General features: G+C 37.2%; 1 protein-coding gene across 7 annotated transcripts in view; it reads left to right on the forward strand.

The window, feature by feature from the left end:
- DGLUCY (D-glutamate cyclase) overlaps nt 1-18289 on the forward strand; it is a 38853-nt gene extending 20564 nt beyond the window's left edge. For 5 of the 7 annotated variants that reach the window (XM_085225504.1, XM_010711826.4, XM_010711825.4 and 2 more), the window contains 11 exons: nt 592-742; nt 1294-1492; nt 2967-3120; nt 4243-4365; nt 5791-5988; nt 8157-8417; nt 8905-9004; nt 11218-11366; nt 12759-12878; nt 14554-14705; nt 17829-18289. In XM_085225504.1, the coding sequence (XP_085081630.1) occupies nt 592-742; nt 1294-1492; nt 2967-3120; nt 4243-4365; nt 5791-5988; nt 8157-8417; nt 8905-9004; nt 11218-11366; nt 12759-12878; nt 14554-14705; nt 17829-17972 (1751 nt within the window). In that variant the 3' untranslated portion in view covers nt 17973-18289. The remainder of the gene's footprint in view (nt 1-591; nt 743-1293; nt 1493-2966; nt 3121-4242; nt 4366-5790; nt 5989-8156; nt 8418-8904; nt 9005-11217; nt 11367-12758; nt 12879-14553; nt 14706-17828) is intronic. The other 2 variants (XM_085225502.1, XM_085225505.1) reach the window with 2 other exon arrangements.
- The last annotated feature ends 983 nt before the right edge of the window (nt 18290-19272 follow it).

Here is a 19272-nt window from a genome sequence, read left to right on the forward strand (position 1 = left end):
GCACATTTTCAAACTTGTATAAAGTTGCAGTCAGACATTGAACTCAAAGAAGAATTTGATGAAAGTCTAGTAAAGAGACAAAATATGACCTGCCTTAACAGAGAAAAAATACTCCGTGCTTTACAGTCATGCCTTATTCATGTCATTGCCTTTTGGCAGCAAGTACATTTGTGAACCACTGATCTTAAGGATGAAGCACAGGAGTAATACTTCAACAAGAATCTCTGAGGAGCGCCTTGAGAGCTCACTGAGAGTTACAATCTCTTTCACTGAACAAGACATTGAAGGATTAGATTCATGAAAGGAAGGTCAAATATCCCACTAGTTTTGTTTTTTGTTGCTGTTTTTTACATTTTAATAAAAAATAGGTTTTGTTACTTATATATATATATATATATATAACTCTATTACATATTTTCTATGCGGCCCAAGACAATTTCTCTTCACTAAACCGAGGCAAGTCAAAAGGTCTGACGTCCATGCTGTAAGAAATGGGCTGCATATGGACACTGTACCAGAAGTTTACTGTTTTAGGGGCTACAATTTGCAGCTCAGCATTACATTTTAAACTGAAGAATTCCGCAATTCCAGGCTATAAACAGGCCAGTGTCGCGATTTTGCACAAGTCCCTTGCTGATGACTTCGAGAAGTTCTGCCATGCAAACAGTGGAGTGCTGCCACTGCTATACAGAAGTAAACCAGGGGAATGGAAGTGTCCTCTGAATAGCGATTCTGATATCAGGTAAATACAGACTGACTCTCTTTCTCAAAGTTCTGCAGCAAGTGCTGATGGTGCTTAGGAAAAATCAGTGTTTCAGGGAATAATCTGCTTGTGCTTATATACATTTTAAACGAATTTGTTTTCTTGGAGTTACACCTTTAAGTGAAAACTACACATGAATATAACAGGATAAAATCAGCCTGATTGTTTTGTTCTTGAGAAATGTATTATCGTAATTATCAGTACTGCAAGCATTTCTCTAAAGCAAAAGGAAACTTCTATAAAATTTCTTACAATTCTGCAGTCTGAGAAGATTTAAGTTGTAATGTTTTACCTCTCCTTTGTTTATATTAACACAGGCACTGTGGCTATATGATATTTCTGAGGGTCTCCTGTTGCAAATACAAATTATTTTTCCCCACTGTTTCTCAGAAAGAAATGAAATGGATAAAGTAAGCTGTATCTTGTGGCTTGATAGTGTCTTAAGTAATTTAATAATAATTTTTGATAATTTTTGTCATACATATTTTCAAAAAGTATGATAAAGCTGTGATAACTTCTTATTTCACTAGAACTGACTGCCTGCAGTACAGAAAGTATGAGTACGGAGATTTTACTGGATGTCTAAAAAGTCTAAAGGATTATTCTGAACAACTGAAGGACATGGTGGCTTTCTATATAGGCTGCAGCTCTAATTTTGAAAATGTACTTCAAGCTGCTGGCATTCCTGTAAGAAATGTTGAACAAAAATGTAGTGTAAGCATGTATAAGGTAAGGATACACAGACAGGCATAATCTTTGCTATAACCTTTTCATTATTTGTCCATATTTATTTTATGTGCCTACACTGATCACTCAGAATCAGAAATTTTTCAACTCTGCACAATAGCTTTAGTCAGATACTAGTGCATGGAAATATGAGATAAAATATGCCCAGCATCAGATCAGTGCTTTTCTCAACTTCTTGCAAAGCTGAATTGGTATTTTATTGCTTTTCATGAAATGGCAGCCATTTCATTTGAATTTAGACCTAGTTTCCTTCTCAGTTTCAACTGATGACCATGTATTGTTCTGTCGCTCAACTTTAATACGTGTCCCACTCTCTATACCATTCCTAGTTAGCAGCAATATTATTTATTATGAACCATCATAGCAACAGTTCGTTCTGCAAGTACAGTGGTCACATTTTGGATTTTTCCTATGGCTGTAGAACCTTTATAGTGCACACGTGCTAGGAATCCAGGCCTCTGGGTTGCTGAAAAACGTCTACCATAGCATGAAAACTGTAAGAAACTGTATAGTGCAGATTTTCATCTTGGCAGAATTCCTAGTATAAATCTGACTCTAGTAGGTAGACTCTTTAATATTAAGAACACTTTCAAACACAACTGAATAGCTTTTTCAGTACACTGTTCTAGTAAATGAATGTTATCATTTGGCAGTCTTTTACTGTTCTGCCTGTCAAACTGAAGGAGCAAATGTGCTTCATGTGAGACCTTTAACCAAGCTTAAAGAAAAAAGAATACAGCTACATATCTGCTTTTAACATTTTAGAATTAGGAGAATATCATTGCTTATAGCACAAAAATACTGTGAAGAACTACAGAGTGCATTTATTCAGTGACAGGTGTAATTGTTATAAAAAATTAACAAACATTTTTATATGCAGCTGTTGCTGTCCACATCTCTCACTTATATTCAAATGCAATTTTATATATCAGATATTTACACCTAGCAACCTTGGCTGCTTTATTTCTGAATAGAAAAGGTGTTTCAGCATCCCAGTGAAAAAGGATGTTGAATTCCATAGATCTTTCTTAGAGGCACAAAAGACTTTTTACGCAAAGAATTGGCACGCTGCTTCTGCAGTAGAGGACTGCCAGTTAGCAGCCCTGACCCTCACGTGTTATTGAATGTAGTTTCCCTGAATTCCAGCAGAGAGAATAGATTCAAACCAAATTGATTTGTCACTACGATACTTTGTTAGTTTTTCACTTTCCATATGGGATGTACAGAATTGTTTTCTGGCAATATTCTGAATATACTGAGCTCATGGTCTACGTTACATGTACTGAAGCAAAAAACACATGGTATGGAGCACTTAGTGGTCTATATGAAGAAGCTTAAGAACGGTAGATTTCACCTCTGAATCTTAAAAAATATTTTTTTTTTTCCAAAGGATTTGAAATAACTATTATTATCTGTCTTATTTCTTCTAACACTTTTGGTTCTTTTTAACTGCCAGACAGCTGTGCCATGCTACACTATTTCTACTTTTTGCTGCAACTTAGTTGTCACAATGAGACCAATTCCTGAAAGCAAATTGGAAGCAGCTGTGCTAGCAACATCTGAATTAAAAGAAGAAAATAATGGAGCACCAATTCACATTGGTAACCCAGGTCAGTACTTTCCATATTTCATTCCATGTGGGGTTTATTATCAATTAAAGAAATAAGAATAAAAATGGTGGAGGGGAAGTCATGGGAAGTGCTAAGACTAAAATACCTGCCCCATAATATTTTTATGTTTTAATTATTTTAATGGATACAAACCTCAACTAGAGGAGAAAAAAAAAGAGAAAAGGTAGTTTTTGACTGAGTGGAACAGATAGAATTCTTGAATAATGACATTTATATGTCCAGAGTGCTTTTGGTAAAAAGTATAGTTGCATGTTTCAAAAATGTATGCAGTTTCATTTATATTTGAATGATTTCTTGTTGCTAGGGATTCCAGAGACAGGGTAGAAAAGAGATTGGTGCCACGGGGAGAAGTATGGGTGGATGTGTGTGAATGACAGAAATTTGTCAGTCAGTGGGCTCATGAGCTGCATATGCAGCCAGATCACATTGCACAGCGTGGAAAGTGATGCCATTGGTAACAGTACACTGCAATAATGTATTTGGTCTCAGTGCTTAAATCTGAGAAACTAGTGATAATTCATTGCTTTGAGTAGAGATTGGGTGAGGATCTCAACTGTGTATTTAATTTTAACAGAAAAAAGGTAAATAAATGACCTAGAATACTGCAGGTAGGTGTTAAAGGAAAAGACAACTTAGTGAAAGCTGGCTAAGAGTGAGATGTACTAATCCAACCCAGAGAGGTAAAAGATTTCTCATTTCTTTAGCTAAATAATGCAGGAAGCTAAGGAATCAGGACACGTGTTCTAAAACAGCCCGTTTTGCATTGCACTAATTTATTCCTGCTTGCCACCATTGCAATTCCTATGTTGAGAGAAAAGATGCACAATATCTTGGGAAGTCAGCATGCACATCTTATCTGTGTTTTGCTGCAAAAATGAAGTGAACACATTTTTACTGATGTCACTTACAAAATGGAGGAACAAGGCAGCTCAGGTTTTGAGAAGGTGCACTCAGAGCAAACTAAATATGCCACGTCAGTGGGATTTGCCACTGCCGTTATTCGCTCGGTATCACCAGGTAGGATTTGGGGTCCTCCTCTCACCTTCTGTAATATTACTGCTTGTCTGAAATCTATGATTAGGTTATATTGGTCAATGACAGGTCTGCTGGGAATACGAGATCTTTCCAAGCCAGACTACGGAGATCCAGTTCACCTTCACCCTGGTGATATCCCTGTGTTTTGGGCCTGCAGTGTAACAGGAATAGAAGCAGTCATCAACTGCAGTATGTACTGTCTTTGGAAACTCTTAAAATCATCCTTCAGCCTTTGTGTGTGTGTGTGTGTGTGTGTGTGTGTGTGTGTGTGTGTGTGTGAGAGAGAGAGAGAGAGACTGACCTGAAAAAAGATTTTGTTACTGTTTTGTGAAGAATTTTTAAGTTTCAGTTTTTGTCTCAAAGTGAAGTTTATGTGACACACTTCATATAATGAGAACATTACCCTCTGTAAAAAGTTATTATCCTGTGCTTTACCCAGTCATTTATAGCAGACATGAGTTCAAAGGGCAAGAAAATTCAACTAAACCATAACTACTGCATTATAGTACTCCAAGTCATTGATCTATCAAAATCTAAGTCATTGCTAGCTTCATGAATATGTCTATTCACGTGGTTTGGTGAGGAATATAAAACCTCAATGACCACATTCCCTATTTTCCTTTAAATTGCTGCCTGTATATTCCCCACAGATCCAGCACAGAGCAAGCACATATCTTCTCCCTTTCCACCATCCTAACAAAGTAATATTTTTCTTGTTTAAATATGCCTGATGTGATTTATCCAAAAACATGCCCATTTTAGCAAATCAAGCATTATATAGGTCAAGTATTGAGATTTCCAGAATTAATATATAGAAAAAATATTTTCAGATTAGGGAGGTAACATACTGTCAGATCTGAACAAGCTTATTGCTCACCAGGGTTTTAGCATTTCTCAAATTCTCTCTTCTAGTTCCCTAGCAAAGGCAACTTCCATCAATACTCCTTGCCTGTTTATAGCTATCCTACCTAGGGAGACAGGATGCTGTGCAAAGATGCAATTTCCATTTTCTTAGTCAACAACTACTTGCCAGCAGGTAGTAATGAACAAAATTTTGTTTTATCACTATTAAAATTATATTCAGAGGTATAGAGAGACAGAGCAACAGTCTAGAACCAAGATTAATTAATTTTACAGAAACAAAATCACCAACACACTGTGAAAACTTCAGTGTTAACTTGTTCTTAGCTCATGAATGTCAAACCTAGTTTTCAGACTTGCCAATTCCTGACTGGCTTCCTTGAAGGGTACCAGTTGTCAGTTCCTGAGTTGCCTCAGGGTGATATCAGAGATGGTAGTGTAGAAAAAACTGATCTCAACTACCCACATGAGCTTTTCAGAAGTGAAAACATTTTTGTATATGTGTATATATATATATATATATATGTGTGTGTCTGTATATATATATATATATATATGCACACATTTCTTTCCTCAAAGTGTTTTTATTGCTGCAATGTATCTTAAAATATTACCTGTTTTATAAGTATCATCAGGGATTCTGTGTTGCTAAATAGCTTCTTGTGATTTGATCTCTCTGATATTTTGATACATTGCAATAACAAAGCGTTTAATTGAAGTTTGTGGGGTTGTTCTTTGTTTTATCTGTTTTAGGATCTCCATTGGCTTTTACTAATTCTTCTGGCTGCATGTTCATTACTGACCTGAAGAATGACAGTGTTACACTCGGATCCTCAAGAGAAGTCCCACAAGTCCACTGCATTTCACAGGATCCTTTGCATTATAGTATGGTATCTGCAGAAGCAGCAAAAAAGATAAGGACTCTAGAGAGCCTAATTGGAATAGATCCAGGTAAAAACAAAATCTCTTCCTTTAACAGTTCAGTCATGAGGTAGATATGAATGAATTTTGTACAGCTATCCACAAAATTAAAGAATGCAATAAGAACATAAAGACAACTTTAATCTTAAAAATATTTATATATTTTTAATATAACTTGATGTTTTAATTTCATGGTGATATTTAATACCAGACTTTGACCTAAACCACTCAACTTCATCAGTAAAGGAACATGCAAATTTGATTACTGTATTCTCTCTAAGTACAGAGAAGCTTTTCTGTTTACAGCAGACAGGAGTGTCCACAGGGAATAAGAAATGTTTACTGAATAAATCTGAAATTGATATGTAAAGTACAGGGCATCTCAGCAAGCTCGTAGCATCTATGTTTGTATTCACTGTTGAGTAAACAACATGTTTCTTTAATATATTCATGACTAACGTTTTCTTACAGGGATATTCTAGTAGTTGCATGTGTTTTTCAAGCATCCCTCTCTGATGGGTGGAACTACACCAAGTTCTGCTGAGTATTTGTCACTGAGCTCTTTGTGTGATGGACCAAAGTAACTTGATCTCAAGAGAATGTTGAAAGATAGGGCTGTGTGTGTGTACAAAAGAAGAGAGGAGAATAAAGGATTAAAACCCAAACAGAATAGCGTAGCCATTCCTAAAATATCTATTCAATTAGACCCTTCTATCTGCTGTAAATTCTGACTTCAGTTCACCATGAATTTTCTGAAATCCTCTACAGGCAGCAGTGGAAAGCAATTAACAGACTGCTCTCTCCAGCTCAGGGTTTGGCTGCGTGCATATATTTGGGTCTGTTTATTTTTACTCACAAAGCCTTTCCTTTTATCCACTCTAGAGTTCAGCATGGCACAATGCCACGCTCTGGAGAAACATGAGACCTAACTTCAGAGCTAGCTCATTTTGTTGCTAAAAGAGTGCCTGCATTGCTATGGTACTTTATCTCACTTGAAACACCACACTTCTGAGAGACTAATATATCCCTCCTTCTTCTGAGTTCTGTTGAGAACTTTCTTCTGTGTCCAGTGTTTACATTTTATCTGTGCACTGGCTCTATATTATATAGGAGGAATTAAGAGAAAATGACAGAAGAAACCGGGTTCAACAATAGGAAAGTAGGAAAAAAGCACGAGAAAGATTAAGATATGAGGAGACTAGAAAACAATAGTGAGGACTTGCCTCTCATTATCAGCTCATGAATATCAGCACATCATGATAGTATTCATAGTTTTGCAATGCAAGAAAATCTAAAGGACTGCATTGCATACTTGCGTTTCTGAATCCCAGGAAATGGAATAAGAAATACTGAACAAATATAAGATTTACACAGATGCAGTGTTGCTTTTTCAAGGCCTGACAAAAGAGAAGAGAGATCTGCTACTATGCACCTATTTGTCAGGGTTAGATAGCAGGTAACAACAAGATCTTTTAGTAGTCACCTAGATAATTCTGTACGGATTCAGTTTATCAAGTCTCCCAATAACTTACAGCATTTCTGAACCTTCACTACTGTGGTTAATGATTTCATTAAGTTGAATAGATTTGGGAATTAACTCTTTCCTGAGGGAATAGAGTTAAGTGGAGATAAAGAACCAGCTTACTCATCCGAGGTCTGCATTGAACCTTCTGTAAAACGTGGGAAGATAAGTATTAATCTAGTTTCAGTAGTTAGATGTGGTCTGGCATGACTATAACCACAGACCAGAGGGAAGCAGAGGGTAAAAAGAAAGAAAAGCATATTCAATAAACTATTCTTAGGGAAGGAAAAAAAAAAAAGAAAAAGAAAGAAAAGTTATTTGCATTAGTACATAGAAATGCTAGTATAGTGATTTCCAAAACCCAGTTAACTGAAATTCTTAACCTGGAAGCACAGCTCGCTCCCCTCATTACTCATATCCTACACCTTCTTAGGTTTCTGAGGAAATCAGGAAATCAGCCCAATTCCTGCCTTGGCCAGAGGTTTTTCTTTTTCTTCTTCCTTTCTTTCTTTTTCTTTCTTTCTTTCTTTTTTTTTTTTTTTCCTTCCCTTTTTCCCCATATTATGTAATTAAAGCCCATGGATTCATCCAGACAGAAACCTCAAAAAGAGAGCAATGTATAGAAGCGTACTGCTCTCTTAAATGAATAAATGAGTCTCTAAAAATACTTTCCTAGGCAATCGTGGCATCCTTCATTTACTCCGCCCTGGTGAGCTGCTGAAGGCCTGCCTGTCCCTGTCCCATGCTCAGCACGTGTTGGTAACCACTGGGTTTCCCACCCACTTCAGTTACGAGCCGCCAGAAGAGAACGACGGGCCCCCAGGAGCCCTTGCTATTGCAGCCATGTTGCAGGCCTTGGAGAAAGATGTAGCCATAGTAACAGATCGGAGAGCCATGGATCTGAATGAAAAGATTATTAAAGAGGCTGTGCAAATAGGTAAGAGACATTTTTCCAGTTCCGTCTTGCTAATTTGAGCCAAGGTTCACATCAGTTAATCTCATTGTAATCATTACTACAGGATTTTATTTTTTCCAGAGAACAAGCAAGCATTCATCCTGTGAGCTCAGATCAGCAGTGCTATGATGTTCAGTTAAAGATAGCTGGCAGCAAATTAATGCTTACATACCTGGATGGTGAGCCTGGGGGAAGCTGTATGGGAAGAATTCTGGATGTCTCTTCTTGTTCTAGTAGCTTTCTATCCCAAGGTCCCATTTAACAGTCCTAACATGTATATTATTTTCATTTAAAGCAAGGATGTAGAAAGCAAGGATGTAGAAAGCTTATCAGGAACTACATAAACCTGTTGAGTCCTAAGTATTCCATTCTCCTTTAAAAAAAAAAAAAAATAGTTATTGAAACACACATTAGAAGAAAAAAAAAAGAAAAGAAAAAAGCATCTGAATTGTATTTTGTTTTCCTTCAGGAGTCCTGAAGGAACCTGTGCCCCTACTGAGTTATCAGAGGGAAAGTGCTGATTCAGCTTTAACATTTCTGTGTGAGAATGGGAATCCCAGAAGACCTAGGTACGTTCATTCGGTTTTTGAGAATGGGTCACACTTCTACTGCATGGAGTGATAATAAAAATAATAGCCATGATCTAAGAAGGTGTAATGTTTGCAAGCCTTTAAGAACTGGAGCGAGTAGAGCAAACTTTGAATCAGAGCATTTGTACAGAAGCACATGTGGAGAACATGTGAATTGCATGTTATTCTGAGATTATGCATTTCTGGAAAACAAAAGGAAACAATACTTTATGTATCAATAGCTCTTTTTTTCTGGAAAAAGAAAATAAAAGCTTTTTAGCTGTTATTCCACAGCAACATACATAGGCATTTCTATAGCATATATATAATTTCTAGATAAGTGGAAAAATTAGGATGCTGAGAGGTAGAGTCAGAGAAGGACCAGGGAAAAGAATATTTCTGCTTTCTAGAGCCTTGGTTCAAGTCTAACAACTGGGGAATCAAATCTGATTTAGTAAATCCCAAGCATTTTTAATACTGTGAAAGTGATTGTCCTATTGCCTTTAGGCAGCCCACACCAAAGTTATGCACCAACTTCTGAACATCAATTTGAACTGTTTGTATACATAGTGTTCAGTGTACAACATTGGGCAGAAATTCAGATGTATACAAGTGTGTGATTAATGTTAATACACTGGGAAATTCTGCGAAGTAATTCCATACACATTTCACTACTCAGTAAGCAATTTATATTTCCTTTAAATAGGCATACGCAGTTCATTTTTTAATTGATCTTTCCGTTTGCAGCATTTTAATCCTGTCACCTGCAGTTTTTTCTTCTTAATACAAACATTTTTCACCCTGGTGTTTGGTTCATCAATTTATTCAGTTTATTCATATCCCATTTCCTCCTAAATAGAATCATAGACTCACCAAGGTAGGAAAAGACCTCCAAGATCGTCTAGTTCAACTGTCCACCTACTACCAATATTTCTGCACTAGATCATATCCCTTAGTACAACATCTAAATGTTTCTTGAACACCTGTGACTCCACCACCTCCCTAGGCAGCCTGTTCCAGCACCTCAACACTCTTTTGGAGTAGCTGTTGTTCTTAATGTCCAACCTGGATCTCTCCTGTTCCAACTTGAGGCAATTCCCTTTAGTCCTATCACTAGTTTCATAGGAGAAGATGCCAACACCCACCTCATCACGAGTTCCCTTCAGGGATCTGTACAGAGTGGTAGGGCTTCCCCTGAGCCCTCTCTTCTCCAAACTGAACAATCCTGGTTCCCTTAGCTCCAGACCCCTCGCAGCTCTGTTGAGCTTCTCTGAACACACTCCAGGGCCTCAGTATCTTTCTTGTAGTGAGGTGCAATGTTAGTGCGCACTGTAATTTCAGCGTGATACAGTCTTCCATTATTATGTACTGTTTTAAAAGCATTTTTTTTCCAAGCATAATTTAATTATAACCAGCTTCTACTTCAATGGATCACAAATTCTCCAGAACCCTGAAGTAAGCATTTCTTAAAAGTTGAGAACTAAACTGTTTAACATCTCCTCTATCACAGTAGATACCCACACATAAATAATTAAGAAATTCAACAGAAACAGTAACCTCTTGACAGTTGAAGCTGCAGAAATGGAAACAAAATAATTTAATTATAATATTAAGAGGCAGAATTAGCTACTAAAATTCTGCTTAAAGCATTGGACATCTGTAGTACATCTGTGTACTTTCACAAGCCAAAAACTGACATAGACTTAAAATTATATATAAAAAAAAAACCTCAAATCCAAAGCCCCAAGATGTGAAGACCCAAACCAAATTTCCAAGTAACATTCTTTAAGCAGAGACTACATTTTTACTAAGATGGACTTAAATAATCATCAAATGAACTCTTTTTTGTTCAGTTTGAAACATAAATACAGGCATCTTCATCTTGTAAGACACTGCACATTTTAACATGAAACAGTGCAAGCCCAGATGACTAGCCCAAAGAAAAATTCATTTGGAAGAGTCCACAAAAGTCTCTGTTTATTGGCAACAAACATAGTTTGAGGAAGTTGCATTAAATCTGCAGATAAACTAGATTAAGCTCTGAAAACAAACTGTAGAACACTACACAAAAAAATAACAAAACAGTATCCAAGTTTTACCTCGCATCTCAAATGATCAAAAATTAGAACTAACTACAACAGGAGAAGCAGCGAACAGAAAAATTTTTAGGAGAGAATCATAGCTTTGACTGCTTTCTTCCTCTTTCTAACCAGATTTGATCACCTGATAGCAATAGAGCGTGCTGGGATAGCTGCTGATGGCAATTACTACAACGCCAGGAAAGTTAATATTAAACATCTTGTGGATCCCATAGATGAACTATTTTTAGCTGCACAAACCATTCCAGGAATAACAACAACAGGTACGTATGTGCCTGCATTACAGTCTCAGAAGCAAAAGAAACATGAAACAGCAACTTGTACTTAGTGGAAACGAGGTGAAGCAGGAGGCAGGTGCTGAATAGCCAGCTGCATGAGGGCTATGGCAGTTTGTCTGGGTTGAATTTAAAGAGGCAGTGTTAGAGGAAAAATTACAAGTTCCCCTGGAAAGGTGCTGATAGAGGAGTTGAATTCAGAATTCTTTAAGGACAAATAAGTGATCCCAGGTGTGTGTATTATCATTATGTGAGCATTATATACACATGAGTGGGTCTACCTATGGTTCCCTAAGTCTAGTTTCTGACATTGACTTTGTTATGTATTTTATAGGTGAAAGGCAGCAGAGAAAGCAGATGACTACTGAATTTTGAACAATTGTAACCATTTTATGGTTGCTATACCTGTGTTAAAACAGCAGTCTAGATGCAATCTTCATTTAAATTGCAATTAACAGTACATTTTCCTGAGCAGAGACTGCATAGTCTCATCTGGTGTAATAGGTCCTTTTCTCTTAGAAAACATGAGTGTGATATAATCATCTTGAAAGGAGTGTGTTGTCCTCAGTGGTGTTGAGAGAAAACTTAGAATTTCACTTACAGAAGTTTAGTATAGAGATATGTGAGATATTCATGTAGCTAAATTTATTGATTTTCAGCACTTCAAGTGTAAATTATAAATACTGTACTTTCTGTAACACGTATTATGCATAAGTTACATTTGAAATTCAAATGTCATACATTGCAGTGAAGATTTGGAGCTCTTCACAGTTCTGGAAATGGATATTCTTTTTCACAGACATTAACTAGCATAAATTTGAGGATATTCCATTTAAATGAACAGGTAAAATATTTATTTCTATGTAATTAATTTAATTCTTCGTTTTTTTTATGCCGGAAAGAAAATAAAGGCAGATTTGAGGCTGATAATTTGTGTTATCCTCATCTCCAGGTCTCCGAGTGACAAATGTAGGGTTCTGACATTACGTAAAATCACTGATACGCAGGATTTTTGGAAGACAAATACGCAGTATTTCTGCTTGACCAACAAAAAGAGAGGCACTGTTCTTTAAATACACACTTCAGAAAAATTGCTATTTTTTCATAACTTACCAAAAATTGCTTGAAAATTCTGATTTCTTTTGCCTGCACGAGCACCGTGTACACACACTTACATGTTAGCATATGGTAAAGTGATGCCTTCAGCTCCTTATTTCATGACCTTCTGCTTATAGGCACTTTCAGTGAAAAGGGATAAATTGTCTTGGATGCAGCTTTGAACACTCACAGAAACTCTCAGGAAGAATTCTGGCTCCTTCGTAAATGAAGTGTTATATGCTGGTTTCATACTCATTTGATCTTTTTCTCTTTTTATTAAAGGTGTTGGAGATGGAGGAAATGAATTAGGAATGGGTAAGGTAAAAGATGCTGTGAAGAAGCACATAAAAAATGGAGATGTTATAGCTTGTGATGTTGCAGCTGACTTTGCTGTTGTAGCTGGTAAGGGATTTGTTGAGTGTGGGAGAGTTGTTGGTGTTGTGAAGAGAACTGAAAAGAAAGCGCCTGTCTTTACAAATGATTTGTATCAGCCCTTTCTTTGTATGATCATAAGCAGTCTCTGTATTGTGTCCATCTTCTGAACAGTTAAGCAACAACTGCACATGTAGGAATGACTGAAAATTGAGGATGCTCAGTCAAAAGTGCATTTAATTGGAAAAACTGGGCAAGCCCTCAATATCCTTGAGAAATCACACCTTAAACGAAATAACAGGGAAGAGTGATCTGAGAATTTTTTAAAACATATCTGTGCGTATATGAATTTTTGGTATAACTGATGAACCTCTGTGGGTGTGACCAAATCAGTGACAGGCCCAAATCAGCTGTATTGCTCTTACACGAGGAGATAAATTGTTTCAGCAGCCATACTTATGCACATCTTAATGTACAACTGAAGTTGAACGTTACAGCTTAAAATTCTCTTCTAACGTAATGTCTGAACCGGTATTAAATAAATTCCTTTGTGAAGAGACGTGTTCAACAAGGACAGTGTATGAACTGAATGGTCCGTGTTGTACTTGAGCACAGGTTTCTAATGTGAGTTCGAACACCTGTGTTTCCAACATTGCAGAGACTGGAACAGCAATTTCAGAGGGGAGAAACGGGATTGTGGTGATAATTTTATCTACTTCTTACTGTTTAATGTACGTGTCAAAAGTGCATGGCTGTTGGGGAAATCCTTGTGATTTTTACCTTGAAAGCAATTGTCACACCCAGATCCTAAAAGTGAGTAAGGGGAATGTTCAGACATTTGGGAGGATGCACTGAAACATGCACTGCATCCTCAGTGCATCACTACATGCATCACTGAAACAACCTCCACAGTTTTTAAAAATCTAATTGTTCTATGTCTGGGGTGGAGGTGTCAGAAAGAACTTCTCACAGCAAGTTTCAAATCTAACATTCTCCAATGCAGCCCCAACAAAGGAGCTGTCAAACAGGGCTGTGTGGAGTGATTTAATCACAGCATGCAGACAGTTGTGGATATTAACTAGATTTGAATGCACAGAACATTTAAACAAAAGACATATCAAGACACAGACAACTATCAGTTCCACCAGACCTTTTTATGTCATAAAAATGCTGAATTCTTTAATCAGATGTTATCTGTGACAAAATGGGACTCTCTAGAATGGTGCAGCATTTCACTAAGAAATCTGACTTTAGTGAAAATCTGCATGGTTTTACTTCATAAAAAATCATCTGTTCCTGTATTGTTAAAAGCCAACTGTTAAAAGACAACAAGCTGTACACTGTTCCTCAAAACTTCATGGATTTCACATAAACTAAACAGAATTGTTTTATAGACCAGGCCCAAGTGAGTTTTTGTTTTGTTGGAAGACAAACGTGAGAGAAAGCTAGGGGAAAACTTGCAGAAATTCAGTCTGAAATACTAATGAAAACATTTTAACATCTTATCTAATTGTATGTTTCTAAAATATATTTTCCAAATTACTGTCAATAGTTAATTCACATCCCAGTTCTGTTACAGCATTGCTGTGTGACTCAGTTGAAGTGCCTAATGACTACTGGGGGTTAGGTAGGTTTACAATCACTGTTGTTTAATGTGCTGTTACTTTTTACAGTTTGGTTCCATGGTGTTTCCTTCGATTTGCAGGCGTCTCTAACTGGGGAGGCTATGCCATTGCTTGTGCTCTGTATATTCTCAGCACCTGTGAAATACATAATCGCTATCTGAGGAGAGCTGTTGGGTTTTCACAGTCACCAAAGAAGACAGCCTGGCTGTCGGCACTTCCATCAGTTACAAAGGTAAATTCCAGAGGGCCAGGGAGCTGGGACTCATTTGTAAGCAGATGGAATCACCTATCAGCCACTAAAATCCTGCCCAGTCATTCCTTTTCTTTTCTTGTCTTTCCACAATTCCTGGCTAACTTGCTTCCACACCATGGTTAGAATATTCAGTAAAGAATTCAAGGCAGTGTGAACATCAAAAGGCTCATGAATGAATTAATTTCTGTATTGTAACTTCGAGCACCATTCTGCAATATCCAGCATAGATACTGTCTGCAGCACTGAAGTATTTTCACTAAGATGACAGTACGTTTCGCCTGAAATTCCAACAAGGTTTTTTAGAGAAGGTAGTACTTCTGTTTGTTGCTGTTCTGATTGTTCATTTAAAGGATATAAAATTGAAACTGATTCCAACTTTCAGCTTAGCTGTATTTGCTATCCTTTGACTTTTAACAAAGCATAAGGCAGCTCTAACATTAGATTAAGTATTTTTCATGGTATGTTTTTTCCATTTACATCTCCTCATTTTCCCCTGAAGTTAACATATCCCAAATCTGCTGTGATCAAATTTCCTGGTAATAGATATTGCAATTAAATGGGATATTGCATACAGGAAATCCTTCTTGCTTTTATTTTGCAATGCTGTGCAGCTGGCAATATTGATAATAATCCAATAATGAGCTGTTGAAAGTTCAGCACAAAATCTATTGAGATAAAATTAATGGAAGCAGTTTTGTGGGAAGAAAGAAAATTACAAATTTTTCTGACAAGAGGAGATTGTATCTTTAATTATAAATCATGCAATAGTAAACAGTGCAGAAAAATCTTCCTGAGCCTGAACACATTTTTGTTCACCTACTCCACTAGTACAAATAAATAAATAAATAAATAAATAAACAAATAAAAATAAAAAAATCAGACCATTTACAGTTGCTTTCTTCCCAATAGTTTCTTTTAATGCTGCAATAATTCCCCTAGTAGGATAAAAAGCACCACTGTACCACCTCAACATTAATATTCGTGTACTTGCCTAAGCACCAAGCTGCCTTCTTATAATATTTCATTTTTATTCAAAAATAGCATTTCTTCTATGAAACACAGAGACTGTAACAACTAAATGAAGATGACTTCCTCAGAGTGTGTGTTATTTCTCTGCAGCCTCATAGAATTGTTCAGGTTGGAAAAGACTTTAAAGATCATCAAGTCCAACTGCAACTTAACCATACTACCCTAACTCTAACAACCCTCTGCTAAATCATGTCCTTCATGTCCATCACAAGTGCACTGCAACAGAACTCAGGACTGCAGTGCTCTCTATTCCCGCTCAATTGAATAAGAAGATTATTCTAAATTACTTTTTACATATATTTTACTAAGAGATACAGAGAAGCATTTGTTGATTGCTGAGAACTTTATCAGCTGGAAATATCTCGACTGATGCAGTTTTACTTACCTTCCACAACTGTGGAGTTGAGTCACAGCTGAGTCAGTTCATGATGCTGGTTTGATTTTTTTATATTCTTAGGGCTTTTCTGAGATGAATGTAGGGAAAGATGTTAAAATTTACGGATACAAGTAAATCTAATGCTGAATATCCTCAGCCAACTCTGCGTTTTCTTGCAACTCACAACCAATATATTAAGCAGCCGTTCTGCTATTGAACTCTTTATTAGTGCAAGACAAGAACTCTGTAGTGCTTCTTTCAGAGTTGTGATCCGCATGATCATGAGCAATATATAGAGGTGTCATTTGTTTTAGTGTTCTTTATCAGTTTTTTCATTCACAAGTGAGCTTTTCCATGAATTAAATACAAGTTATCAAGTTCTTCTTCTATGAATTTGGTGGGTTTGGATTTCATTGTTTTTTTTTTTTATTTAAAATTAGAGGAATAGTTTATCTTTACAGGAGATGCCAAGATGCTATATAAGGTTTTAATGGGCACATCTCATGTCAGATGAAAAGCAGAGTAGCAGGAATAACTATTTTTTAATGTCTCCAAAATTCTCAAAGATTACTGAAACAACAGACAATTTATGCACCGTTGTCTTAAAGGGCTTCTTATTATAGCATCATGCTAAACTGAACATGTATGCACAGGTAACCTGTATAGTCCCCCAGGAAGGAAGGCATCCGCAGTCACATTACCTGCTTTTTTGTCAGTGTTCTCTGGGATTGCAGTTGAATCCTCTTCACTGAAATTCAACAGGAAGTTCAAAACTTGCTAATGGGGAAGTCTCACAGTTTTAAGATTCTGGGAAATTTCACAGAAATGATAATCTAGAGAGAAGGGGAGGGGTCGATCTCTTCGCTACTGCTGCTAATGAAGTTGTGGCTTTTCAGAAGTTTTGGGAGTGGGCAGAACTACAAGATGTGAGGCCACTTGCAATTGTCCCAGTGGCACTGCTGATAGAAGTAGCGCTTTTTTTAAGGCTGCTTTCATCCCTTCTTTTCATCCTGTGATGCTAACTTACTCATAGGTCACTATCAAGGATTTTGTTTCCTCTGTGTACTTTTAACAGCTCAGTTTGGAACATGCTTCATATCTGCTTACATTACGGTTAAGCAAGAAAATAACAGTTACAAACACAAAACAGAGACACAGTTCTAAACATAGCAAGTTAAACACTATTTCAAAGAATTCCAGGAAAGAGCAACTTCAGGGTATTTCTTCTCCCCAGCCCTTTCTTAAGGGCCCAGAATTCTCAAAATCAATAGAAAAGGAGGTCAGGATGCAAAAGGCACATTGGCACCACCCAATATGCAGGAAAGGAGAGTGATCACGCAGCCTGCTCAGGTTCTGCCTGTAAGCTTTTTCCCTGACATACCTGTTTCCTTCTCAGTACTTTTGGTTTGAAGATGCCCCTGCAGCTTGCTGCTCAGTGAAAACTACAGCAGGTAATTCGGGTGGAGGTTTCTCTCATTCTTATTTGTGCAATATAGGAATTTCAGAGTAGGTGGAAAGGATTCACGTTTCTGAATTGACACTATCATGCTCCTTGAAGGAGTGTAGAAAAGAAAAATGGTGTCCGCAAAATAAATCCAGCAGGTGAGGTCGGAGTCTTCCCTGGGTTTAAAATAAAGTCCTCAATGTTTTTGCCTGACACGGGATTTTAATTGTATCTCACTCATTTCTCTTTTAAGGAAGAAAAGCTTCTGAAAGCACTTATACAGCTTGAGGTCCGCAGTGGAGTATCTGCCAGCCTGGAAATGGAGGTGGACGCACTGCCCTTCTACAACACCCATTCAACCATGATTGAAAATCTGCTGCGGGAGGTGCAGCACTGACTGCTTCCTACTGATTTCTACATCAGGAGATGATACTATGTCATTTCTTTATGTCCCAAGCTCTTGCAAGGTAAAAAAGGATCAGAAAAAGATGAGTCTGTGTCTCTTAACTCTCTTTCATCTCTGGTGTCTTGTCAGTGCACAACTTTGTATTATTGCCTTTACAAAATTTCTGTGAAATGGGAAGGAGCTATCATGATGATTCAGTCTACCTTTCTTTCATGTGATTTTATAATGGATATTAAAAGATATTACATACTAAGTGGTGATCTGGCTTTTACAAAGAAATCTTCTCATTAAAATGAAATACGATTGCATTGCTGTTCCTGTTTTACTAACCTCATAACTGCAACAGGAAGTAAGTCTTGTAGCAACTTGGATTTAAAAATACCCTATGGTGGGGAGAACAGCTGCGGTGGAGTGTTCAAAACAAAACAAAAACCTGCAAGTGTTAAAGTGTTACAGCAGTAAAAATTGTTAAATACAGCTCTTTTGTACACTTCTTCCTATAGTCCCTCTAGCACCATCTTCTCATGCTGGTGGGTCAGTGGTGGAAATGTGATGAGGTGAGGAGAGGGCTTTAATGAGAGTAAGGGCAGCCTTGCAGACTTTCTTTGTAAGGAGGAGGCTGTACTGATCGCCTCCTTTATGTTACGAGTTTACCATTTGTAAATTTTGTCCCTTTCTGCGTAATACAGAAATATTTTACTCTTAACAGCAGGATACCATAAAGGAGTTAAATACATAGTATAAAATATTCATGCTTAGAAATTAAAATACATTCCGAAATTAAAGAACTTTTACATTCAGTTTAAAACAGAATTGTGTGATTGAGCATTTAGATCAATTCCAGTTATAAAAATACAGCTCTCAACAAGACTGTTTGGAGAACAACTAACCTGCATCTCAAAGGCCTACAAACACTGAAGCAGAACATGACAAACAGTTGTGTCTTATGCCTGGCTTACGTCATTTAAAGTTGTGCCGTTACTTCAACTCTAGGTAAGTGCCTCTGCTGAAGACCTGACAGACATCAGCCCCCCCAGCAGAGAGCACAGGCTGTGCCTTACATTGCACACTCAGACACCGATGCTTTACCTGTCATAAAAAGACGATAGTGGTACAAAATAAGAGTATTGAGCTATTGTACTTCAGCAGGATCAGGATGGTGGTTCTGTTTAGCCACTGCTATTTCCAAAGGACAGGAGTACTTCAGGTAGCAACATCCTCTACCTACTTTTATGTTCCTCCTCTTACGTAAGACAAGCACATAACTCTTTGAGAATGAGCAAAATCAGTT

This window comes from Meleagris gallopavo, chromosome 5 (assembly GCF_905368555.1).
Source record: "Meleagris gallopavo chromosome 5, MGAL_WU_HG_1.1, whole genome shotgun sequence".
NCBI lineage: Eukaryota > Metazoa > Chordata > Aves > Galliformes > Phasianidae > Meleagris > Meleagris gallopavo.